General features: G+C 41.7%; 1 protein-coding gene across 1 annotated transcript in view; it reads right to left on the reverse strand.

Moving 5' to 3' along the window:
• The window catches only part of PLA2R1 (phospholipase A2 receptor 1), a 107,272-nt gene that overhangs the window by 17,952 nt on the left and 61,351 nt on the right, over positions 1 to 27,969 (reverse strand). Inside the window, exons 19-24 of the mRNA XM_053299248.1 lie at positions 27,702 to 27,859; positions 24,493 to 24,557; positions 21,337 to 21,440; positions 20,207 to 20,349; positions 17,701 to 17,818; positions 5,129 to 5,259 (exon numbers count right to left, since the gene is read on the reverse strand). Of these exons, the coding sequence (XP_053155223.1) occupies positions 5,129 to 5,259; positions 17,701 to 17,818; positions 20,207 to 20,349; positions 21,337 to 21,440; positions 24,493 to 24,557; positions 27,702 to 27,859 (719 nt within the window). The remainder of the gene's footprint in view (positions 1 to 5,128; positions 5,260 to 17,700; positions 17,819 to 20,206; positions 20,350 to 21,336; positions 21,441 to 24,492; positions 24,558 to 27,701; positions 27,860 to 27,969) is intronic.

Below are 27,969 nucleotides of genomic sequence, written 5' to 3' on the forward strand. Positions count from 1 at the left end.
GCATATTCCAGTATAAAAAGTAGTAAATTCAGCTATTTTAAATGGCAAGATTGTTCTTGCAAAATTTGGTATCTGTAGATACTCTGGAAGTATGACTTTATTTTGCACAAACTCTTCAAAATATATAATAGATACAGTACTGAGTTAAGCAGACATACATGACTGATTAAATTTACAAACATTTAGATGTGCTTGAACATTCACTTCATAATATGTTAGAAACAGGGACTTCAGAGACAGTTTGTGATAATTCTTTAGTTGTTACCTGTGGATTGTAGTGTTGGTCGCAGTGTATGTGTTGCTTGGGGCACCATAAAATATTGTGTTTGGAAACACAGAGTATCTTTATCCTAATGATTACATAGTCCTTCTTCTCCATGGGAAAATTTTTCAAGAATGGTTTATGCTTTGATGCCATTAATAACAGATGTGACCCAGATTTCTAAGTCTGTGAATGGGCAGCAGGGGATAGAGACTTCCATATAAGCTAACTGACCTAATAGACTAGTTACATGGTGCTGCCCATTCTGCCCTCCCTCACAACCTGCAGCATATATTAACTGCTTTGCTATGTAAACTTTTTCGTTCAGTTTTTTGTTGGTAAATTTATTAATGCATAGAACCTCCTGTTTAGTTCCGTGCGGTCCTGCACTCCAGGCTGTGGTGTGACAGTGGCAGACCTCTGCACCTTTGAGCACCCAGACCCATATAGCCTGGGTATGCAGATTGCTCTTGCGCAGATCATGTGGAGGGCCCAGAAGGAGCAGGCTGAGGGCCTGGTGGGAGAAGGGAAGTTATCTGTGCTCTTTCTCAGCCCTAGAAATGCAGGTGGGGATGCCCATGATCACTGAAAGATTGAGAACCGCCTCCTTGTGCTGAAATGCCTTGTCTACACCATGATGTGTGCTGGCATGGCCTGTGTGCTGACAGGGTGTAATTTACGCATAACGTTATCATTCCCTGTCTGTAAGTGATGAGTCGTGCCCACTGTGATTAGAAATAATAGAAGAATTTCTTTGGACAGGACTGAGTGTTTTTCTGTAAACATTGTTAGGCTGAATATTGTGTTTCCAAGGGGCCTGCAATGGTTCCCGGAAAGCCATTGTTTTTTATTTTTCGGTGATGTTTGCAGATCTTTGCAACCATTGAGGAGATATGCACCATGATCTCTCTCTTCTGCAAAGAGCCTGCAAACTGACAAGATAGGAGAGAGACTGAATGTTAAGCATTCTAGTCCCCTTTCACAGTTCTACTAGAAAAATTGCCCAAAGGGAGCGCTTTTCACATCTGATGAAAATCCCTTCCACTTTTGACTCAGCCTTATATTTAATATAAGAAGGTTTGTGTAACACCCTTCTATTTTCTCTAATCTTTTATGTGGGCATAATAAATGGCATCCACAGCTTTATTAGAAAAGCCTGAAAAGGAGGACACCAAAGGAAGGTCCAAAGCCAAAAATCACACAAACTAAACAAAACAACTAGGGCTGTACACAGGCTGAATTATCAACCCGATCCCAATTCCAATCCTGATCCTGGCTAACAATGGTCAGGATCATATCAAGTTGATAATACTTATCAACTCAGTGCATCTGGAGGGGGGAAGGCCTACCTTAAAGGAAAAGCCAGTTTCTAGGAAGAAAGCAGCTGCCTTCCGGCAGTAGCAGCATTTCAAAACACCATCTTTCCATCCATTGAACCAGGACAGGAAACAATGTCATGGAGGGGCTGACCTGGCGTGTATCACAGAGACTTGGTTGGAGGAGGCTGGGGGCCCAGTTTGGGCCCAGTTTCTCCCTCCAGGGTACTCTGTATAGAGGAGCAGGTAAGGGAGTGTGGGCGGGGAGGGGGGTAGCTGTGGTCTTTAAGGATATTTCCCTTACCAGGATCCCTATCAGAGTGTCTGATCATACTGAATGTGTGTACTTATTTTTGGGGACCAGGGATAGACTGGGACTTCTGTTGGTGTACCGATCACCCTGCTGCCCAACAGAGTCCCTAACTGAGTTCATGGACTTGGTCTCGGGTTTGGCATTGGAGTCCCCCAGGCCTATGGTGCTGGTGGATTTCAATATCCACTTCAGGGCCGGGTTGTTTGGTGCAGCTCAGGAGTTCATACCGGCCATGACAACTATGGGCCTATCCCAAGTAGTCTCTGGACCGACACATGTTGCTGGTCATACTCTTGATCTGATCTTTCATTCTGATCAGGGTGGTGTTCCGTGGGTTGGGACTCCTGTGATTTCCCCATTGTCATGGACGGATCACCATCTGGTTAAGGTTGGACTCACAGTTGCATCCCACCTCTGCAGGGGTGAGGGACCTATAAGAATGGTCCGTCCAAAAAGGTTATTGGATCCAATAGGATTCCAAGAAGCCTTGGAAGGATTTAATGTTGGCCCTGCTGGCGATCCAGTTGATGCCCTGGTGGAGAATTGGAATAATCAGCTCACCAGGGCAATAGACATGATCACTCCTAAGCGTCCTCTCCGACCTGCTTCAAAAATAGCTCCTTGGTATATGGAAGATCTGCGGGAGCTGAAGCAGCAGGGTAGATGACTGGAGTGCAAGTGGAGAAAGACTTGACTCGAATCTGACAGATTGCGACACAGAGCACATTTAAAGATCTATGCTCTGGCTGTATGTGCAGCAAAGAAGTGTTTCTTTTCTGCCAGTATTGCTTCTGCAGGCTTTCGTCCAGCGGAGCTATTCAGGGTTGTGAGGGGGCTAGTAGGGCCCCCTGCTCCCCTGAATTTGAATCTGGAACCATCAGTTGCCCGCTGTGACGCTTTTAATGAGTTTTTTGTGGACAAAGTCTCTCGTATTCGGGTTGATCTAGATCTAGATTTCGACTCCACAGTTATCGCAGTGTCAGATGCAGAGGTATTCAGCAACTCCTCTTGTGTGGTTAGACTGGATCAATTTCAGTTTGTGACTCCTGAGGATGTGGACAAGCTGCTCAGAACGGTGCGTCCTACCACCTGTCTGCTTGATCCTTGCCCAACGTGGCTTATACTATCTGGCAAGGGGGTTGTTGTGGAGAGCCTGGTGGCAATTATAAATACCTCTCTGAGAGAGGGCAGGATGCCTCCTTGTTTAAAGGAGACAATTATTAGACCTATTCTTAAGAAGCCTGCCTTGGACCCCTCGGAGTTTAGTAGCTACAGGCCTGTCTCCAACCTCCCATGGTTGGGCAAGGTGATTGAGAGGGTGGTGGCCTCCCAGCTCCAGGCAGTCTTGGAGGAAACGGACTATCTAGACTCATTTCAAACTGGTTTTCGGATGGGCTATGGGGTGGAGACTGCCTTGGTCAGCCTGATGGATGATCTCCAATTGGGACTTGACAGAGGGAGTGTGACTCTGTTGGTCCTTTTGGATCTCTCAGCGGCTTTTGATACTATCGACCATAGTATTCTTCTGGAACATCTGGGGGAGTTGGGGGTGGGAGGCACGGCTTTTTATAGAGGTTCCGCTCCTACCTTTCTAGCAGATCCTGGATGGTGTCGCTTGGAGACTGTTGCTCTTCGAAATCTGAACTTTTATATGGGGTCCCTCAGGGCTCCACACTGTCTCCAATGCTTTTTAATATCTACATGAAACCATTGGGTGAGATCATCCAGAGATTTGGTGCTGGGTGTTATCAGTATGCTGATGATACCCAAATCTATTTCTTCATGTCAACATCATCAGGAGAAAGCATATCCTCCCTGAATGCCTGCTTGGAAGCAGTAATGGGCTGGATGAGGGATAACAAACTGAGACTGAATCCAGACAAGACAGAGGTACTTATTGTGCGGGGTCATCACTCGGGAAGTGATATTGATCTACCTGTTCTAGATGGGGTCACACTTCCTCAGAAGGAACAGGTATGCAGTTTGGGAGTGCTTCGGGATCCACACCTTTCCCTGGTTCCCCAAGTTGAGGCAGCGGCCAGACGCACTTTCTATCAGCTTCGGTTGATACTCCAGCTGTGTCCGTTTCTTGAGGTTCATGATCTCAATATTTTAGTACACTTGTTGGTAACCTCCAGACTTGATTACTGCAATGCGCTTGATGTGGGGCTGCCTTTGTATGTAGTCCGGAAACTGCAATTAGTACAAAATGCAGCAGCCAGGTTGTTCTCCGGATCATCTCGAAGAGACCATATTATTCCTATATTACAGGAGTGGCACTGGCTGCCAATAAGTTTCTGGGCAAAATACAAAGTGCTGGTTATAACCTATAAAGCCCTAAACAGCTTAGGCCCACAGTACTTAAGAGAGCGTCTTCTTCTGCATGATCCCCATCGTCCACTGCGTTCATCAGGGGAGCCTCGTCTGTGGCTACCTTCATGTCGTCTGGTGGCCACCCAGGGATGGGTCTTCTCTGTTGTCGCCCCGAGACTTTGGAATGCGCTTCCCGTGGGAATAAGAGTCTCCCCATCTCCAGCAGCTTTTAAAAAGTCTCTGAAGACTTATCTTTTTATCCAGGCCTTTTAGCTTTTTAACTTGGTAACTTTTAAACTTCTGGATTATTTATTGATTTGTTTTAAGCTGTTTTTAATATTGAATTGATTTTAATGTTTTGTTTTTATTTCTTGTGAACCACCCTGAGACCTTGGGTTAGGGCAGTATAAAAATGCACCAAATAAATAAATAAATAAATAAATAAATAAATAAATAAATAAATAACTAACTAACATTGCATCCTTTCCCTAGTGCATTACTGGGGGGAAATGGTCATGCCCTTTGGTTACAGGGCATGGCCATTCCCACATCCTCCAATAATACACCAGGAAAAGGACATAACGTCATGACATTACTTCCTGCCCTGATGTGTTACAGGGTGGTACAATGGAGTGGAAAGCAGCAATCTGCATTGATGCTGCTGCCACTGCATCAGCCCCTTTCTTCCCAGAAGCTGGCTCTTCTTTTTGAGATAAGCTCCACTCCCACACTCAGATCCTTTTTGATACCATATGATATGATTCAGCAGAGTGTTGAATGGGCTCCCTATATCGGAGGAATTTTTCTCTAGAATAATTTCTGGAGAAAAATACTGCAATACAGCTTGCATTGCCTTGGACCCAATTATCATTCGATTAGATGTACAGCCCTAAAAACTTCTCATAAAATCATGTAAACACTCACATGCATTACGTCTACTGGAGACCAATTGGAATATTCTACTTCCTGCCCATTAACCCATTTTTCATAATCATTACTCTGCAGACCAATCCAGATGTTAGATTTATGTCCAAACAGATTCATTGTTATGAATGCTGGAAAAGTAAAACACAATTCAGAAAGAAATCACCTTTCAACGCATAGCAAACAATTTCAAATAATAAAACAGAATACTTTAACTCAGTTGATCAAAAACAAAAGAAGAAGCTAATTCCTATGTCATGACTTGTACAGTACATAAAGCAGAAGTGAGAAATGAAAGCATACTGATATAGTCAGTTGGAAATTCCAGAATACTAGTGCCTGCAACCAATATTTTGGGCTTGCCCCTCCCAATTCCATCCTATACTCTACCCAATGAAGACTTTTGCCCACCCACCCCCCCAAACAAGATAAAGAATAAAATTAAAAATGACAAAAGAATCAGTTTACTGTTATGCTTGTATAATGTCAGCTGCTTGTGCTATTTATACATTCTATTTCTGTACAGAGCAGCATATTGGCTTACAAAGAGTCAAACAAGTAGCCTAAGTAGAAACTCTCTGTTGAGAGGACTAGGTCCCAGCACTCCCTGCAAGATTTATGGCTGCAGCTGATTTATTCTCAGAATTCCATGCAGGTAATCTGGAGGCTTTAAGGTGGGACATGCAATAGTCTTGGGTGACAGGGAGGACTAGGCCCCAATAGCACCTCAAAGTCCATTTACTGCAGGCTCAGAGCTGGTGTCAAGTGCTGGTATTACTGGGCCCACTGTCCTCAAAAGTGCCCCCTGCTCATCACTGATCTCCCCTCTGGCCTCATAACCTTCGTGTATGGGGGCAGAGCAACCCTCTTGGGCAGGGCTAGCTCCACGTTTCAAGCCCCCACCCAGCAAAGTGCATTCCATGAACCCTAGATCCCACCTGGGTGGGCCCCCAAAGAACAGCTGAAGTGGTCTCAGGATAGAAGCAGTTGGGCCCTCAGCAACTGCTCAATGATGCTGACCACTGACACTGTACTTTATCTTGGGACTCATCCAGGTAAAAGGGGGCTGAATGAATCCAATGAAACTGAATGGCAAGAAATATATGACAAGCAAAAGGAAGTACTTCTTTACATACCACATCATTAACCCCTGCTAACTGGGCAAACCCCTGCTAACTGGGCAAACCCCTGCTAACTTTTACTGTGGTGATTCTCTTTATTTAGCGGGGGAGAGTAACTGGCCCTAACCACCCCCAGCACAGTACTTCCAGTGATGGTTGCTGGTGTCTATCTTATGTTTCTTTTTAGATTGTGAGCCCTTTGGGGACAGGGATCCATCTTATTTATTTATTATTTCTCTGTGTAAACCACCTTGAGCCATTTTTGGAAGGGCGGTATAGAAATCACATTAATAATAACAACAACAACAACCCCCAGTGAGGCACTACCTTGACGTGGTTGTGGAGCTTGTGTGCTCTGGTGAAGGTGAGAGCTATGCCAGAGGTCCAACCATACTGGACAGGTCTCACCAGAAGAGCCAGACAAAGAGTGCCTCTCCCATCAAAAATATGGTGAGACGTAACTTTAATAAATCTATACCGGATCGGTCGTTGCCCGGGTCAACAAGGACCGCGCCAGGTGCTATAGTCCCTGGACATCTGGTGGCAAGTTGGCTACAGGACTCAGGATCTTCAGTTCAGCAACCAGGGCTGGAGACAGCAAAGCTACTGGAAGAAACATTGCTTAACCGAAAAAAATATACAAAAAATGCCAACAAGGAAGTAATGATCTGCTATTACAAGTCTAGTCCAACTAGAAGAGGTTATTTAAAAAGAATGTACCAAATTTGGAAAGAGAAGCATCCAGATACAGAAATAACAGAACAAAGGCTAGCAGACCAGAAAAGATTCATAATAAGAAATAAAGTATTCACAGGAGTTGAGCTGGAAGAACTGCAAAGAGCAACACAAGCTCAAGATATGGAAGAAGAATTACCACCATCTGAAGAAGTTGCTCAGGCGCAGATGGAGGAGGTGTTGGAAATAGAGGATACCACCATTGCTGAACTGTTTCAAAATCAAAACCAGGCAACCTCCCCTTTGCCTTCACCTCAAAAACCCAAATGCCGTTTAACAGAAAAGCAACAAGAACTAAAGCAAAAAATAACTGAGCACATGAACCAAACAACCACCAGGGTTCGACTTCCCGCTCTAAAAACAGTTGCCAAAAAACAACTTGCTCAGGCATTAAAAGATGTCAATGCTGCACTTGCAGAAATAACAACCAATAATTTGCAAGAAACAAACCAACTAATGTACAGTGCAGCAACAATAACAACACAAGAGCTCGGATATAAGATCAGTGGACCTGTCAAAAAAGAAAGCAGTACATCACCTAAATGGAAGATTCGGTTAGAAAATAAAATCTCCAGGCTTAGATCAGATGCTAGTAAATTGAAAGATATGAAAGACAAGAAGCTGAAGAATGAAAACACCAAACAGTATCTGATCCAAAAATACCACCTAGATTCAAGGAAAATTAGAGAAGTCCTGGAAATAATAAAGCAGCAAATAACAGCAGTGTCAAAGAAGATTAGCAGATATGAAGCCAGAATTACACAACACAGGCAGAATCTCCAATTCCAGTCGAATCAGAGACGTTTCTACCAAAGCACAGAAGGAGAAACTGCAAGAAACGTAGAAACACCAAATAAAGAAGAAACAGTGCAATTCTGTTGGAAATTATGGGACAATCCAATAGATTATAATAAAAAAGCAGGCTGGATGAAAGAGGTCAAAAAATGTAACCAACAAATGCAAGATCTAATAATAACACCAGAATTAATAAGTGAAAGAGCAAAGAAAATTAAAAATTGGACTGCACCAGGCGACGATGAACTGCATGGCTTCTGGCTTAAACACGTAACAAGCCTTCATAAACAACGATCAAAACAGTTCAATTATGAAAGGCGGTGATATTGAACAATGGCTAACAACTGGGAAAACTCATCTCATCATGAAAGACCCAGCAAAAGGTGCAGTTCCAAGTAATTATAGACCGATAACCTGCCTGCCAACCATGTTCAAATTATTAACTGGAATAATAGCAGATGAAGTGATGCAACACTTATTAACTAACAAACAGCTTCCAGTTGAACAGAAAGGAAATTGCCCGAACACCAGAGGCACAAAAGACCAGCTGCTGATTGACAAAATGATTTTAGAAAACTGCAAGAGAAGAAAAACCAATCTAAGTGTTGCATGGATTGACTACAAGAAAGCCTTCGATTCATTGCCTCACACATGGATACTAAAATGTTTAGAAACAACTGGTGTCAGAAAAAACATTCAGATATTTATTAAAAAAGCAATGAGCATGTGGAGCACACAGTTAACAATCAATGGCGAGGCACTTGGACAGGTTAGCATTAGAAGAGGCATTTTCCAAGGGGACTCACTATCCCCTCTATTGTTTGTAATCGCCATGACCCCACTTTCACAAATACTCAACAAAACAAGCCTCGGATACCAAACATCTAAGACATCCAGGAAAATCAACCATCTGCTGTACATGGACGATCTGAAGTTGTATGGAAAGTCCCAGTCAGAAATCGAATCACTGCTAAACACTGTCCGTATATTCAGCAGCGATATAGCAATGGAGTTTGGACTAGACAAGTGTGCTGCATTAATAATGAACAGAGGGAAAATAAGAAAAACAGAAGGAATAGAACTGCCCAATGGAAGCAAGATCAAGAACCTGGAAGAGAAAGAACGTGACAAATACTTGGGCATTCTCCAGGCTGATAACATTGCACATACTGAAGTTAAAAGAAAAATTGGAAGTGAATACATCAGGAGAGTCAGAAAAATCCTCAAGTCCAAACTCAATGGCGGGAACATCATACAAGCCATAAACACCTGGGCTATACCTGTTATTAGATACACTGCAGGAATAATAGACTGGACCCAGGCAGAGCTAGAGACGCTAGATTGTAAGACCAGGAAAATCATGACCATCAATCATGCTCTGCACCCCCGCAGTGATGTAGATAGGCTCTACCTCCCTCGCAGCTCAGGTGGAAGAGGAATGCTGCAAGTCCATCAAACAGTAGAGGAGGAGAAAAGAGGCCTTGAAGAATATATAAGGAACAGTGAAGAAGATGCACTTCAAATGGTCAAGAACGAGAAACTATTCAACACCAATGAAACAAAACAGGCCTACAAGAAAGAGCAAGTCAAGAACCGAGCAGAAAAATGGAGAAATAAGCCCCTGCATGGTCAATATTTACACAATATAAGTGGAAAATCAGACATCACCAAGACCTGGCAATGGCTTAAGAATGGCAACTTTAAGAAAGAAACAGAGGGTTTAATACTGGCTGCACAAGAACAGGCACTAAGAACAAATGCAATAAGAGCCAAAGTCGAAAAATCCTCCACAAACAGCTAGTGCCGCCTTTGTAAAGAAGCAGATGAAACAGTGGACCACCTAATCAGCTGTTGTAAAAAGATCGCACAGACTGACTACAAACAAAGGCATGACAAGGTAGCAGGGATAATAATAATAATAATTTTGGACAGATTTATCCATATGCATAACAGAGATATTTGTGAACAAATTACTTTTAGCAAACATAGCTTTCTTCAAATGGTATCATCCTGAGCTGAAAAAAAACTAGTTACCCACTAGTCAAACCACTATTTTTTATAAATCAGTGCCAAGGAGCACTAGTCAAACCACTATTTTTTATAAATCAGCGCCAAGATCGCACAGACTGACTACAAACAAAGGCATGACAAAGTAGCAGGGATGATACACTGGAACATCTGCAAAAAATACAAGCTACCTGTAGCCAAGAATTGGTGGGACCATAAAATTGAAAAAGTTGAAGAAAATGAAGATGTAAAAATATTATGGGACTTCCGACTACAAACAGACAAACATCTGCCACACAATACACCACATATAACTGTAGTCGAGAAGAAAGAAAAACAAGTCAAAATAATCGACATAGCAATACCAGGGGATAGCAGAACAGAAGAAAAAGAAATAGAAAAAATCACAAAATACAAAGATCTACAAATGGAAATTGAAAGGCTGTGGCAGAAAAAGTCGCAAATAATCCCAGTGGTAATTGGTGCCCTGGGTGCAGTTCCAAAAGACCTTGAAGAGCACCTCAACACCATAGGGCCACAGAAATCACCATCAGCCAATTACAAAAAGCAGCTTTACTGGGAACAGCCTATATTCTGCGACGATATCTATAACCATTGACTATAAAATTCTGGCATCCCAGGTCCTTGGGAAGGACTCGATGTCTGGATAAAACAAACCAGTCAATAACACCTGTCTGACTGTGTAAACAAGAAATAATAATAATAATAATAATAATAATAATAATAATTATTATTATTATTATTATTATTATTATTATTATTATTACTCTGTTAGATTTCCTGCCAGAAGATGTGGTGATGGCCAGTAGCTTAGATGGCTTTAAAAGGCAATTAGGCACATTCATGGACAAGTCTATCCATGTCTACTATTCTTGACAGTTATGTGCTACCTCCAGGTGCTGCAGCACGATCCCCCTAAATACCCATTTTAGGGGAGCAATGGCAGGATAGTGGAGAAGGCCTGTGGGCTTCTCAGAGGCGTCCGATTGACCACTGTGGGGAACAGGGTACTGGACTAGCTAAGTAGGCCTTTGGTCCACTCCACCAGGGCTCTTCTTACATGCTTACATTTTTAATTAACAACTTTGTGCAGTGGTGTTTTACAATCCTATCAGAAAGCAGCAACATTTCGAATATAGAAATTTTTAAATCTAGGTATATTACTTTGAGTGTTTCAAGGAATCTTATTTTGCACCCTCTCATTGTCGATTATCAATATATCAATGCATGTAAAACATCAATGTATTTACATACATTGCATCAATTTATATGTGTCAAGGTATGTGAAAGAGCTGCTTCAAAAAAAAGGGGGGGGGGCTTCAAAAAACTGTCAAGCCTCACCCATGGCTTTAATCAAGTGTCTTTGATATCTCTTGGTAGGGATGTGCCCAAACCGGTTTGGCGCCTCCTTAGGGAAGTGCCGAACTGGCTTGGGTGCCTGCATCCAAACTGGTTTGGCGGGGAGGGGATCGGTTCCTTTAAAAACCAGGTCAGTAGGTCCTTACCACTTTTCTGAGCATGGTGCTCGCTTTACAAAAGGCAGAGTGCTGCTGCAGCATTACTCCCAACACCATGCTGACCATGCACATGGCTGCCGTGCATGTGTGGCGGACACATGCGTGCAGGGAGCAGCACTGCAGCCACGCATGGCCTTTTGTAAAGTGAGCGTCATGCCTGGAAATGTTGTGGGATAGCGGAGGAGCAGGTAAGGACCTGCTTACCTGGTTTTTAAAAGAACCAATCCACGCCTCTCCTGCAGCTGTCCGAGCTGGTTCAGGTATATTCCTATCTCTTGGCTATTTCTGTGATTAAAATACTTACATATTCAAAGAGATAAGATCTCTACAGCACTACATATTTCTAACCTATATTTTTAACTGTACAAGTGAGAGGAGCCAATATGGTGACAGAGCAAAAGCTGGCCGGAGAACTCCTGAGTGTTTTTAAATTTATAGATAATTTAAGGACAATGTTCATTAGAACAGTCTCTTTTAAGGTTTTATTGCTGTGTGGACTGTTTAGTCTTATTTTTTAAATTTCTATTGATTTTTATTTTGACTTTTATTTTGTTTGCTTGACCGTCTGCTTAGATGGGCTGGATTGTCTGCTCTACGTACTTTGCTGTGGCTGCTTCAAACAAGGGTTGCTTCAGGAGTGATTCTTGAGCCAAAGGAAAGAAGGCTAATTAAAAATGCAGGTAAATAACATGTCCATCAAGTCTAAAGAATAATAAACCTTAGCAGCACTCTACCACCAGGAAAGTGATGAAAATACAAGATAAATGAACTTTTATCCTTGACAGAAACTGAGAGTTTAATTAGTACCTTCCTGGTGGGAAATAGTTTTGCAGCTCTGGAGGCAGAAGAGCTACCATTGGACCCTGAATTATTGGACTCGAGGGAGTATATACCTGTGAAAGTCAGTGAAACACAGCAGGATGATTCTATGCCTTAAAATACTATTATTAACAATATCAAAATGCCTCCTCAACCAGAATCATATAACTACCTTGCGGAACACTCCTTTTTGACAGATAAGACTGCAGATTTACTGCTAAGGAAAGCTGAAGCAGTTTCTTGTAAAGTCAATAATTTAAAAGAGGCCTTCGACAAATTTGTGGAAAATTACACCTGCACAAACTCTAACAAAGACAGGAAGGTCAGGATGGGAGGGATAGGCTGTAGCGAACCCTCCGCTTTGGGGAACAATTTGGAAATGCGATCTAAAAATGCCCTTAGAAGAAGCAAGGCTAATATTTATGCCTCCTCCTGAATCTTGCAACCTAGGAAAGTGCTGTTACAGATCACCTAAAACTGAAGGAACCGTGGTAGATGTAATAATTATCATGCCGCAGTTTACTCTTTATCTCAACTTCTTCGATGTCAACTAAGATTTATAGATTTTATTGCCACAGATTAGTTGCCTAATGTCTCTGGTATAAAGAGGATTTTGGTGTGTTTTTCACAAGTTACAATTCCTTCTATGCTGATTAAGTTAAGACCTCTCCTCATAAATTCTAAGATCTATGTTTCTTGTGTATTTTCTGATGGGTTATGCTGCCCTTTATACAGGCAGAGAAATTCTATAAGGGAAAATGCTGTGGAGAGTTTAATTGACTTGCAAGAGAATGCTCCCATGACAACATCCTTGGCTAGCAGCGTAAGGTACACAATAATGATATGTCTGCAAAGCACAGAAAGTCTAGCTTGAGCCCATGGAACTTATGGAAGTTAACCCTTCTTTGGATTTATTATCGTCAGAACAACAGTTTTACGGCTGGCATAGAAGATCTAAAGGACATTTATGTGGCAGCTGATGTTCCACCAAGTAGGGGGTTAGTTAAAATCAGTTCCCCCAAGAAGGTATGTGGTCTAGATAGGGAACATGTCGTGATACATCTGGATGAGGAGACCTTAAAGGCTTTGGAGGAGCTGTTGATTCAGATTGACTCATCTATTCCTGGGGAGGAGAATGAATCTTCGAATGAGTCTTTAGTGCTAGCTGTGATGATGCTGACAGCTGCAGATATCACCCAAGTGGCTAAGGCTTGGCAAAGTAACACAGATAATACCCTACTGGATCTTTCTGGAATGGAAAATGTAACAGGCATGCAGGTAGAGGCAGACTCACTTAATCTTGGCAATTCTCCAATTGCCCCTAACTGAGGCAGAGGAATGTGGAGGCCAATTTTTGGTGCAGAATATTCAGAACCTTATTGAGAGCACTTCATGCAATAATCCCACTAGACCTGAAACTTTTTCAACTCAGGTGACTGACTTAACATCTGGTGACTTGGCTGACAGTTACTGAGCCACAATAAGATCTCCCTAGTCTTTTGGAATATTGCAGGTTGGAAAACCAAAAGTGCAGACATATCCCCTGTGAACGGTTTATTAAATTTGATATAACTTTCTTACAGGAGCAGAGGCACTCTTACCCCTGGACATCAGGGCTGAAGTCCAAGGCCTCCACATCCACTGAGGGCCCCCAAATCCTCTTTAGTCTATTCTGGGCGGTGTGGTCACAGTGACATGCTACGGGCCCGCACTGCACCAGGTGGCCAAATGCGATTGTGACCTGCGCCGGGTGCTTTAGAGACGGGGGGTGGGGGGAGTGGGGAAAGTGTGAATTGCATGTTGAAATCTTTATGCTAATACATATTTGCATAAATATACATATTTTATATTCTTACATTCTTGTGAGTTCAGTTGCTGTTTGTGCCCTCAAAAGCCCACATATTAAAAATACTGTATGTGTCATAGGGTGTGTATAGGGGGGATAATGTTTAACTTGCGGTGTGGGGGGGTGTCCCTCCAAAGGCCTTTAGGTCCAGCCTCCAAAATTTCCTAGGAGCACCTCTTTACAAGAGACTTAGTGTTCAGGGGAAGTGACACTCAAAGAACTATTCTGACAATCACTAGAAAGTGGGCTAAGGAAGCCTAGCCTGCTTTCTAGTGAATGTCGCAACCACTGGGCTTGCAGGCGAGCCTGGTGGTTCCAAGGTGGCTAGCCCGCCTAATTCCCCCTCCCTTTAAATGAGGTTAACGGAATGAGCGCTCTGTTAACCTTTTTCATGATTGTGTGCTGCCGTGGCGCATGGCAACACACAAGTAGACCCCTGACCAGGAGGCTACAAGCAGCCTCCTGGTGTCAAGTGCCCCCCCCCGAATCCTGGGACTTCTGGGGGCCAGGCAGCCCCCGATCGCCCAGCCCCCACTGGCTCCATGACAGAGCCGGTAGTCATGTGACAGGCTCTGTGACAGAGCCGGTAGTCAGAGCTAGGGGTTTGATCGTCTGCAGGGAAAGCAGGCTAAGCCTGCTCTCCCCGCCAAACCCCGTCTGGCACTTCACACGGGTTGTGTGAAGCACCTCACTGGGTATCATTCTTTTTCGCTTGAAGCTCTCCTTAGTGAAAGAAAGGGTGGATTTCAGTAAGGAGTAGCTCTCTTAAATTCTACAAATGTAAGAGTGGGAATCAAGAAGCTTCCATCTTTTCAGAACTGCGCAATGGAGGTGCATCTGTCAGCTTTTCAAATTCATTTCTTTCTTATAAATATATATTTGCCCCTGTTACATTTGTACACTCAGATAAAAATGGTTTGGCAGCAATTGGAAAATTATATCAGTAGTTAAATAAATCTTCCCCCCTCACCCCAGGTGATTGTGGGTAGAGATTTAAATGCTAGGTTAGATGCAAATGATATTGAGTTGTACCCTCATTTTCATTGCTGCCCTCTAGACTGGGATGAGGGCGTTTGTTTAGCAACCTGACCATTTAAGGATAAACTCATTAATTTTGCCAGTTTTTGTCTTGCTCAGTTGGCAAACCGCTTGGATCTATATGTTTTCAAAGGGGCAATAGATAAGGATCAGCTGGGAGAGCTTACCTTTTGGTCCACCTCAGGGAAAGCGTCAACAATGGATTTTATCTTAGTTTCCGGCTAAGTTTTACAAACTGATATAGAGCAGTTGAACGTAGATTGCCATTTAGAAAGTGATCACTTACTGGTGGTTCTCCCTCTGAATTTCTTGGAGTGCCACCAACCCCTGCTAACTTGGCAAAGATGCACTTTTTAACATGGTGATTCTCTTTATTTAGCGGGGGAGAGTAACTGGCCCTATCCACCCCCAGCACAGGATCTCCAGTGACTGTTGCTGGTGTCTATCTTATGTTTCTTTTTATATTGTGAGCCCTTTGATGACAGGGATCCATCTTATTTATTTATTATTTCTCTGTGTAAACCGCCCTGAGCCATTTTTGGAAGGGCGGTATAGAAATCAAATGAATGAATGAATCATGGTTCCCTAGTAGCTGGTAGGGATGTGCATGAATTAATTTTTTTGATTCGGTTTGTGAGCAAATCAAATCACCCCGATTTGTTTTGTGTCCAAATCTGTCCCCCCAAATCAGCCCAGATTCAATTTGGATTTGATTCAATTCAATTCAGATAATTTGGACCACTTATAAAGGTCCTAGGGGCACCAACTTTGGCTGGTGGGTAGGTCCCCACTGGTGCCACCTATTACCCAAATTTGACAGCAGTGGGGCACTTGGTTGATATTTAATGATTTTTTTTTTAGTTCTTACTGATTTTGTATATTTCCACCATAGGAAATATTGGGGATTCTGAGTTGCCCTATTCTAATCCTAACATGGATCTTCAGCTTTAATTTTTTTTAATGCTAAGTTCTAGCTCTTGTAGAAGTGGAGTTATGGAGCAAAATGTGCGGTCACTATTTTTCAAGTGTTTGGATTCTTTGGTGTATAATAACTTTTCCTCATAATGAATCCATTTGAGGATTCATTGCACACCTTTATTTCTTCTGTTCATTTTGACTGTTTTTGACAGTGCCAAGTGTCAACTACACCCCCACCATCACCTGCAAGGCAGTGAGGGACTCAGTTTATTTTTTAGGAATATTCAAGTGTTTAGATTCTTTGGTGTCTTCATTACACACCTTCATTTCTTATGTTCATTCTGACGCCACTGCTTTGTGCGTGGGGGTGGGGAATTAGTGGCATCCCATGTGCCAACTACTCCCCAACCTGCAAGCCACTGGGTACTCAGTTTATATTTTAGGAATTTTTGAGGTGTGTAGACTCTTTGGTGTGTAACGAATCCTCATAGGGATTCATTATGAGGAAAGGTTGTTAGACAAAGTGTCTGAACACTTGAAAAATTCCTAGAACATAAACTGAGTAGTACCCCACTGCCTTGTGGGTGGGAGGGGGGTGTAGTTGGCACATGGCAGTTGACAGTTGTCACTGTCCAAAGACAGTCAAAACGAATAGAAAAAATGAATGTGTGTAATGAATCCTGCTAGGGATTCATTGCAGAAAAGTTATTATACACCAAAGAATCCAAACACTTGAAAAATAGTGACCGCACATTTTGCTCCATAACTCCACTTCCACAAGGGCTAGAGCTTAGCCTTAAAAAAAAGAAAGAAAGAAAGCTGGGAATCTGGGTAAATTAATAGGAGGGATCCAAATCTCGAACTGATCTGAATAGAATCCGGTGCAATTTGATTTGGACCTGAATCTAGCCAATGGACCAAAGGGGTGATTTGATCTGTCTCCAAATCACCCAAATCATCTAGATTCAGGTACAAATCAATTTGTACCCAAATCGAATCACATATCCCTACTAGCTGGTGTGCTTCATAATTCGGATTTTAGGATAATTAGATTAAAATGGACAGAACAGCCAAATTCCAAGCCAGGTGCAGTCCTTAAGTCAGATCGGATGAAATAATTGTGATCAAGCATTCTGTCTGATGACATGGTTAATTCTAAAATTGCCCATCATAATTCCATTACACAGATTTTGAAGTCTGATTTGTTTATTCAGAAAAGTACTGGTGCATTAAGGAAACAGCAATATAGGAGATCTAATGATTGGTTTGAATTGGATTGTATTATTGCTAACAATAGTTGTTTATAACAAACAATATAGGTCAAATCCAGGGTTAGCCTTGGCTGAGGAGGTAGAACTAGCGAAGAAGTAATATAAAGCCTTATTAAGAAATAAAAAGATGAATGCATTGAAAGACTCTTGGCAGTTAATAATTCACTCAGTAAAGAATAATGTCACCTTCTGGCATATGACTGTGGAGCATCCGATTATTATATCCCAGTAGAGGCATGGGAAGAGCATTTTAAGAACCTTTACGGGAGCCAGGCTGGGAACGCAGGGCCATTAGACTTGAGCAATTTGGTTATACCTGATTGGCCAGCAGTTTCCATTGAGGAGGTAGATAAGCTTATAACTCAATTGAAACTGGGCAAAGCCCCAGATTGAGACAACATACCTGCTGAGCTAATAAAGGCTAATGCTGACTGGTGGGTCTCCATCTATCTAACCTTGTATAATGATATAAGTACTATTGTACCTTGTTCTATTTCATTTTCAACTGAAGCAAGTGATCCACCATATTGATTGCAGAGTGTTTGGGCAGAATACCAGTTCTTCATATGGTTTGCATCCTTTGGAATCTGCACTAGAAAGCACTATTTGCAGAAAGCAGCAAATAATTGATTGAAAATCTTAATAAGAAATTTGTGTTCACAAAAAGGAATCTACTGAATAAAACCTCAGTAGGTTATACTGGCACATTAGTGCCACAGTAGTGCCAATATAGTTAAGACATTCAACCATTACAAGCCCTCAACATTCTATTAGTCATAAAATCAAAACTGTCTGTCAAATCTGCCTGACAGTATGCAGTCATCAACAGCGCGACAAGAGACACCATCCCTCTAAATTTGGTGCAGATCAACTGAAAAATGGCTGAGATGCAGCAGTTGAAACATCAGCTCCTAAAAAGGGGATCAAGTGTTTGTTACACTTTTTTGCTATCAGAAAAAAGACGTTATTCTTTGTTCCTTGAAATGTTTTCAAGAATTCAGGTAATTGCTAAAGCCAGGGAAGACAAAGTCGGACCGAATTTGAACCAGCCTGGGGTGGTTCCAGGTCCAGCTGAACCGGGTCCGGTGTGGTCAGGCTACAGAAACAAGCCAAACCGATTCATGGGCTAGTTGAGGGAATCCGGTGAGGATTCCCCTTTACAAGTAAAGTGGCATTCCCTAAGATGGGGGGAGGTGAGAGAAACTGTACTTAGTACCTTCTTTTTGCAGGTGGTGGCAGAGACATTGGCAGCAGAGGCGGGGGCTCCTCCATTCTGCTCCCCAGCCTCCCGAAGAACAGCCTGGGCCAGCTATGGCCTGGTTTGAGCCTCTGGAGGCTCAAACTAGGCCATGGCCAGCCTGGGCTATTCTTCAGGAGGTGGGTAGGGGGTTTGGGCGAGCCCCTGCCTCCACTCCTGCTGCCGATGTCACTACCGCCTGCAAAGAAAAGGTACTAAGTACTCTTTCTCTTGCCCCTCCATCTTAGTACAGGGAATGCCCCTTTACAAGTATATCTCCCATACTGGTTCGGGACAGTCCGAATTCAGACCAGCTCCCCTCTTTGAGGGGCTGGTTCAGTTTGAATGGAGATCGGCCAAACTGGGCCAGTTCAATTTGAACCACAGTTCGAATCAAACCAGTATGCACATCCCTACAATATAACTGCTTTAGGATTAATGAAAAATAAAAAATAAAAATCAATAAAATTAGGTTCTTAAAATTTTTATATTGTTCATTTTGAGGGCCAAGTAAATACATGTAAAACCTCATTCTAGACTTAACTTTTCTGTATACTGAACATGGGTTTGGGACATGCCAAAGTCATACTTTGCCTAGGTCTAGTGGTGGCTGGTGCAGGAAGAACCTTTTACTGCAATGCGTTCTATGTGGGGCTGCCTTTGTACGTAGTTTGGAAACTTCACTTGGTTCAAAATGCAGCAGCTAGATTGGTCTCCAGGGTGTCTTGGATGGACCATATTATGCCTGTTTTAAAGCAACTGCATTGGCTGCCAATAGGTTTCCAGGAAAAATACAAAGTGCTGGTGATTACCTTTAAATCCCTAAACAGTTTAGGAATGGGTTTCCTGGAAGAACGCCTTCTTTTGAATGATCCCCACCGCACATTGAGATCAAGAGAGGTACGTTTCCGTATACCACCAGCTCATCTAGCAGTGACTCAGGGGCGGGCCTTCTCTATAGTCGCTCCTGGGCTGTGAAATGCACTCCCTATAGGCATTTACCAGACTTTAAAAGAGCCCTTAAGACACACTTTTTTTAGCCAGGCTTTTAGTAATCTTTGAATGTGTTAACCTTTTAATTGCTGTTTAAATTTTGTGTAAGGTTTTAAATATTTTAATTGTTGTTTTAATAGTTGGTTTTATTATGTTCCTATTGTGTTTATTTTTGTGAACTGCCTAGAGCCTTTGGAGTCAGGCAGTATATATAACAAACACACACAGTAATAATAAGTCTAAATTAGTAGGTGCTTTCCCCCCATACTGCCACACTTGAAAGCTCTTACCAGCAGCAGCATGCCACCCAGCACCCACTGCAGTGGAAAATAGACTCAGCCACTCAGCTGGCCTCCACAAATGTGCAGAGAGACCATATTATGCCTGTTCGTGGCATGCTGGTGGTGGTGGTGAGAGCTTTCAGGTGCGGTGGTACGGGAGGTAAGCACCTACTAATATAGACTCAAAAAGTACTTCCCACCACGCCACCTCCTGGCGGTGCCCACACCAGCCACCACTGCCTAAGCCAACAAAAACCTTTGGCAGGCCTTGGTCTTCCTGCTTACCTAACCAAGTCAGATGGTCCTATAAATCCATGGAATCTATAAGTCCACAGAAACAAAATAGTGTATGAAACAGTATTACACTAGTATTCTGTAAACAGTATTAAAATTAACAGCATCTGAATGCATTTCATAACCGAAAAGATGTATTTTCATATGCTCTAAAAATACATATTTTTAAACAAGCAAAAAGGTACCTTGAAACCAAAGTATAGCCATCCTTTTGGACATACTCCTTGACTATTATTCTCTTTTGGTATTGGTCTCTCAATTACCCATATCATCTTACGTTTGCAGATACAAGGAAGAGAAATGGTACAGTCTGCAAAACCCCAAAGCCCTATGAAATACAATTACATAAAATTGTTACTCAAACTAGCATTATTATGCAAATATAGATCTAACAGCAACATGATTATATATTTCATATATCATTAAATGTGTTATATTTAATGTGCAATTATTACTGAGATATATGGCAAGTGTAGCCCTGTCATGGGTTGTATTTGTCATCCAGAAAGCAAACCTTAGAATGACATATATTTTTGTTCTTTTCTTTTTCTGCCTTTCTGTTTGTAATCTATTCTATTTTCCTTATGAAAATAGTATAGATTTTCCATATGAAATTAATTACTAAACAGTCCAAGTGAACACTAAAAACTAAATGAGGACAGAAGTGGATTTATTAGCAAAAATTACTTAATCATTTTAGGGAGCTTGCTCTATAGGTGCTACCCTCTTAAACACAAAGCAATCTTATGTTTGTTCAGGCTTTATTCAGAAACAACTCCATTTTTCTCCTCCTTTCCCTCTCTTTCCTTTCTCACTCCACCCCCCACATTCACTACAGGATCCCCACTGAAACAAACTTTGAATTAATAAAACATAAAATATTGTTAAATAGAATACAACAGAGCTATAATAAATGCTGCCAAGAGCCTCCTCTTGAGACCTAAAATACTGTCAAAATGGCATGGCATGCATAGTGGATATACTTTGGATATACTTCATTCCATCATGGGCAACAGGTTGCCTTAGTACAGTGCTACCTCTGGCATGATACTATTGCCACAAGAAATGCACATTTTGTGTTTGCTGGGGGTTCCACATGCAGTTCCACAAACAATATCGTGTCTTTGGGCCAGCCACTCTCTCTCATCTGTTGCACAGGATTGCTGAGAGGATGGGTGGTGGGGAATCTATGTGCAATCTTCACCGAATAAGGGTGGAATAAAAATGTGGCAATACATACATATGAAAAAAAAAGTTTTTACTAAAAGTTTCATAAAATCAGTAGGAATGTAACAAATATGAAATATATAATAACCTGTTTCTGAAGAAATAAAACCACATTTTTCTCCCTGAGCATAAATAAGACTCTCTGCCCCTCCTTCCCAGTTCTGGTATAATAATGGCGTGTCATCCGCCCAACTGTAAAGAAATATTAAATATTTCATTATTGCAAATGGCAGTCAAAGCTTTTTATCCCAGAACAAGTTACTTTGACTTCATTGGGTATGCTTACAAATAAGTGGCTGAAATATTAAGATCATGATTTCATGATCCACTACACTGGGGACTCCTCATTTGGGGCAGAGGGAGCATTGCCCCCCGCCCATCTCATCAAACATACCATCTCTTTCTGTCTTTCTTGCTATGTGTCTCTCTTGCTTGAATACTGCCCTTGCATTTCCACTGCTTGCAGCTAATGGCCCTGGCTGCTGGTCTTTTTTCTAAATTCCTTTGTAAAGCCACTTCCTCCCTCTTAGGGTGTTCAGTGGGATCCCTTGCCCTTAAATGAAGTAATTACCATACTTAGTCACTACCCAAATTGCATATTTAGTGCTCTCTCCCCCTTAAGGGTGGTCAAGGGCTAGCCCTGCCAAAGTCAGAATGGATTACAGGCACATCTTCTGACCAAGAGTCAACAAACAAAGGCAGGCCAGCAATCTGATTTTCCAGGGTCCTTCGAGGCAGGCAGGCTGAACAGAACCTTTGGATATCTTTCTGCAAAATGGGAACACCCAGTCTGCAAGCAAAAGGAGTTCAGGACAGGTGGAGCCCTGGCTACCTTTCTTCAGCTTCCCCTTCTCCAGAAGGAAGCCAGCGCTTTTCTCCTCACTCAACACGCTGACAAAACATTAGATTTTTCCAGCATTTGCTGGGAGCTCTCTTCTTTTCCTTCCCTTTAAAAAAAAATGCCACTGGCAAATCTTGAAAACATTCATGAGGGGGAAAGTGGGAAATATGGTGGACTGGCACTTCCTCTGCATAGTTCTTTTATGAACAGGCAAACCAGCTAACAGTCACCTGCATTTGCTCTTGTTCTGGGACTTCAAGCAAAGCCTTTTGCTAGCTCCCTTATCTTTCTCTTTCTTTCTCACCTCTCTTGAGGGCGAAAGAGAGGGAGAAGGTCATGGCTTCCAAATAAAATAAGGCATTTTAACTGAAATTACTTATTGGATGACTTCAAACTTATCCTCTTTGGAATGTATGTGTCTTTTATGCAAAAAGATCTGTTTTTATTTTTTTAAAGGATTCTGAGATTGCCTTCTCTTCATGGGAAACCTAACAGGCACAGTTTGGAAACCAGGCCAGTCCAAAATAGTCAAGTAGCTCCACCACTCTGTAGTCCTTATGCCAAGTTTTTGTTTGATGTTGGTTGGTTATTTTGTGTGTTTCTTGTTTCTTTTTGTGTGCTGAGTGTTAGTAGTATAGAAAGGAGAGGTCCTCAGCATAAGTTTGTGATTTATATTGCTTAATTTTCAAATCTGATAAAGGTTTATCTCAAGTAAATGAGATTGCAAGGAGGGGGAGAAGTGGAAGCGATGCTGATAGAAGATGGGATGGAGCTACTGAAGAAAAGAAGAGGCATGGGGACTTGAGAGAGAGCGCACATAGCTACTTTCCACACTGACTCCTACAATAACCATCCTAAGGGCTGGATTCCTTTACTCACAGCCAATCAAGGGGCAGATTTAGCACTAAATCAGCACTAAATAGCCAGCTGCCAAGTGCTGGTGTGAAAGATGGAGATTTGGTTGAGAAAGTAAACTACAGATAGAGAAAAGCATGGGATGGTTCTTTCTAACTTAGGTTTGGACTATTAGCCCCGCCTATGGTTACCCCAGCTCTGTTCCTTCCCCTCTACACCCACTCCAGCCCCCAAAAAGGCAGCAGCCACCACTGATCCACTGATATTAAGTAAGAAGGATGCTGCCCACTGCTATCACACCATGAGTTGGGGGGTGCCTGTAGAGAATGCAGATACCATATGGTGAGCATGGCAGGGGGCTCTAAGTGGTGGCAGCAGATCAGCACGCTTCATCTGTGTGATGGTGGGAGAGGATCTAAGAAGGAAGGTGCCTTCCATCCCAAGAGACAACACTTTGTGGCAAAGAGAACAACAGAGGCAATGCAATGGGGCCCAATCCTCCCCTCTGTGCCACCAGAGAGGGTGAGAAAGCCACTGCCTTTTCTAATGCATATGCTGTTTCTGCACAGCCCCACTGGTCCCAATTCTCCCTGCTGTGCTGCTCAAAGAGAAAAGATGAGCAGGCAAAGAGAGAAACAGTTGCTGCCTCCTCTTGGTCACTTGCTCACCTGTGTAACAACCACCACAACTGTATTTGTTGTATGCCCCATAAATTGTTTTCTGGGTGGCTCACAAACAATAAAACAATTGAATAAAACATGCGATTAAAACAAAACAATATATTACAAAAATACATTTTTAAAAAACAAACAAACAACCTTTTAAAAAGACCTGGGTGAACAGAAAAGTCTTCACCTACCATCTACAACTGGGCTACTCAACTGAGGCCCTCCAGCTGTTTTTGTACTACAGCTCCCAGCATCCCCACCACAGTGGTCAATATTCCACTGTGGACTATTGGGAGTTGTTGGCTAACATCTGTAGGAGGGCCGAAGTTGAGTAGAACAATGTGATGATGCCAGGTGAACCTCACTGGAGAGGACATTCCATAAACAGGGTGCCACCACCAAAAAGGAAAAGTGCTCTCCATCCGGGCAGTACGCTCTGCTCAGATCCTTTCTATCAGATATCAACTAGAAGCATTGGCAGCTGTTTCTTGCAAGCATCACTTTCTTGCCTACTTTCATGGGCAAGTGATCAAGACCTGCCTTCTGAGCCTAACTGGAAAAAGAAAGAGGTGTGGGGTGTGCATGGCACCGAGCAGGTTGACCCATCCTTTCAATGGTACCCAAATCTACCACAGTGGCTACACCCACCTCAGCAGCAGCTGGTCAGTGGTAGGCCCTACTGAGGCACTGGGCCATCAGCAGCTGCCCAAGGGTGCCAACCTGTAAAGGTGGGTGGTATTCATATGTGGTATATTATGAATTAGAAATGGAACTGCATGGGAAATTACCTCCAGATCTCACTCCTTTGGTGTCAAACTGAAGAAAAAAAATTGTAAGATTGGTTAGGAAAAATTAAATGTACACAAAAATATATTCATACCGAAATCCTTCATCGGGTGATACTGAATGCAATGCAATCCACCAATTGTTATTAGCTTTCGATTGCTGTAAGATAATTAACAATATTATATGGTCATTCTGTTGTTAAAGAAAAGTCTGAATATGAATCTCTTTTATTGGTCCCTGTGTCATTTATGTGGACCAACCCATTAAGACAAGAGGATAAATGAACAGGAAGAATAGTAGAAACAGTAAATTACTGAATGTGATTGCTAATGCAATATAATGTAAGAAGTCTGTACATCAAAATTTGTTTTTTTAGCACTGTGATAAAACCAAAATTTATTGAAAAACAGCCCAGTTCATACATAATGCTAAGCGATGTTCTAGTGTGACATGAATAAGCTTAAGGGAGTTGCGGATTTGTGGCATACATGTTCCCTTCTACTCTCTTGTGTGACAGAGAAGCTGAGTGAAAGTGTTTTCTTTCATTTTAAGAACAAGCCACATTTTAAGATCCTCCATGTTTTAGGCAACATGTGGCTCTCCAGACTGGAGCTGAACTACCAACTCCTATCAGCTTCTGCTGTAATAAATTGCGGCGGGGGGTAATGGGATTTAGAGTTCAGCAACATCTGGAGAGCCCCTACGCTATACAGTTAATTAACAAGCCACCAGCAAAAATACCATACTTCCCAGAAGTCTGTTCTCCACTTTGCTGGCGTGGTTGTGGGAAGAAGGGAATTTATTTCGTATTTGGTGGACCTGCCCTAGGGTTTCATCCTTCTGGATAGAGGAATTCATGGAGATGAGTATGATCACAAACCTGAAAATAGGTTTATGCCTTCAGTTGTTGTTGTTGTTACATTTATAGCCCGCTCTTCCTCCAAGGAGCCCAGAGCGGTGTACTACATACTTAAGTTTCTCTTTCACAACAACCCTGTGAAGTAAGTTAGACTGAGAGAGAAGTGATTGTCCCTAAGTCACAAGTATCATGGCTGAATGGGGATTTGAACTCGGGTCTCCCCGGTCCTAGTCCAGCACTCTAGCCACTACACCACGTTGGTGCTAGTTAATGTATTTTCTGGGGTAAATACAGATTTAACATTAAAAAAATAATAATTGTGTTTATGGTAACGGCTGCTAGAGTATTTATAACCAAACACTGGAAAAACCAAACCTTTACATTGGACAACTGGTATAAGACTTTGTGGCATATCACAAACTCAGAAAAGCTAACCCATATTACTCGGTCCCACTCAAATCAGGCCACAAATAATGCTTTTTATGTTATCTGGTAAGATTTTATTCTTTAAACTAATCAGGAAAAATATGGTTGTTTTCCCACTTTAGACAATATCAGAGTTTGGATTGATTGTTGAATCAGGGTTTTGATGTTTTATGGCTAGTGCTGTTTGTGTTTTGAATAATGCTGATTAGTGTTGTAATAATTTGTTTTAATAAAGAGATTAAAAAAAGAAGAAGCCATGTTTCCCAGAGTTTGTATATAACAGGGAACTGCAGTTTGTTATTTTATTTGTTATTAAAGAAAAAGTGTTCATGCTCCTTCTCTGGCATGTGAGATTGAAGGGAAGTGGGGAGCCCACAGGTCTTCAAGTTCCTTAGGATTGCCCACATAGCACTAAACCATGGGTAGCAGTACGACTGAACTGGGCCAATGAGCATTCTTTGACTTCTAAGCTTATATTATGCAGACCAATTCCTGATCTATTTCATTTTGATAAGACACTTGTTCTGTCATTCTTACTGCCCTGTAATTACAGTCAAGGAATATTTCTTTAAAATTTTGTTTTACCTGAATGGAAAATTATTAGGTGACATGATGGCAAGTCAGGGAGTTGTGATGGCTTTAAAAGAATTTTTTTAAAATATAATAGGACAATATATGTTAGGAATGTCGCCAACAGGGAAGTGGGGTCAGCAGCAGGAAAGAACATTCTTTTAAAAAAATAAAGTATTTATTTGTGATTGTATCCTGCCAAACATGTTCTCCACAGCCCCCAGGGTTGCTAACAGCATGATAAAAACAATAATGAAGAGATAAAAACCAATACCAAATTAAAAACACACAATATCCAGCAGAACATTGCAGCAAAGCAGCATAAAAGCTACCATAACATATCAGAATTGCAGGCTAGCTCAACAATTTAGGTGTCCCCAAAGCCCTGCTAAAATAAATTTTTAACTATCTCTGAAAGTAAAAATTGAATTGGCTTCTTAGGATTTCCCCTAAGAAGTCCATAAGGGATTTTCTGCTGTGGACTTTCCCCACATTGCGGACTTCCCTTCTTAGGGGAAGTCCATAGTGTGTGTGCCATAGCAGAAAACCTTCTGCTCCTTATTGACATCAATCTAATTTCCAATTATAATGATGCTTCAAGCAAGACTACTTAGAAGATGTGTGGTAGAGAGTTCATATTAGAGGTATGTGCCCTCCTCTATGCCTTCTGCATTAGCTGATGTTCCCAAAATATAATTGGACTGAAATACCAAGAGCAAACAGAGTACATTAATTTAGTCTAAGCTGATTATTACAAAGTCATGGATAGTGGTGGGTATGTTAACATCTAAGAGGAAAGGCCAAAATCTTCATATGAATAATCAAGGAAAACATCTGCTTGAAGGTATACTCCAGCCAATAATTTTTAAGTTTTCTTGACTTACGGGAATTTACCCTATAAAACAGAATAAACCTTTTGGGATTTCCCCAAAGATTGTCTAGACAGAAGTTCAGAGAAGTGGATTCTTCTTCCTTCTCTTATTTGTATTGCTTAAAATGTCTATAAAACATGAACCAAAAGCACTGGCATGGGCACACAGATTGGCCATCACCTTATTATAGAAAAACAGATAGTAATTTATAAACAACCCCAAATCACATACTTTCATAGTACAGGGAGAATATATGGGGTGAAAATCAAAATTACATCCACAACAATTTCTCCATGGATAGCAGCATTTTGTTTGTATTATTTAGACTATACCTAAGCCACTAACTTAACTAGGCTTTGGGAGAGAAACAAAACTTGCATTTCACCAATTTGCTGGCAATATTACATAGAGCTGCACACAATACACATAAGGAAAGCACTCTCAGTATCTTTAGAAATCTTCTGAATTCCTTGAAGGTTTTTTCTTTCTTTTTTAAACATAATTCCAATGAAGACAAGGGGGAAAAGCTGTTCCTTGAAAATGTTGTACTTGAAAAAGAATGTGTGTCGATATTACCTTTTTGATTCTGTTTTGAATAAATTCTTGTTCTTTAGAGGAGTGTATTGTCACTATATCACCATGGAGCCAACCACAAACAAATTGAAAAGTGGCCCAGTCTGAGGCACTGACATGGAAAAGGTACTCTGCACCTTGATAATAAAACCATGATGGTTCTAAAAAACAAATGAAATATAATTATTTGAATATGTAAATGAAAGAACCTCTATGGTTAATTTTAGAGGTGATGATACAACCTCCACAAAGATTCTAAACTACATTCTGC

The sequence above is a fragment of the Hemicordylus capensis genome, chromosome 1 (genome assembly GCF_027244095.1).
Source record: "Hemicordylus capensis ecotype Gifberg chromosome 1, rHemCap1.1.pri, whole genome shotgun sequence".
In the NCBI taxonomy this organism is placed as follows: domain Eukaryota; kingdom Metazoa; phylum Chordata; class Lepidosauria; order Squamata; family Cordylidae; genus Hemicordylus; species Hemicordylus capensis.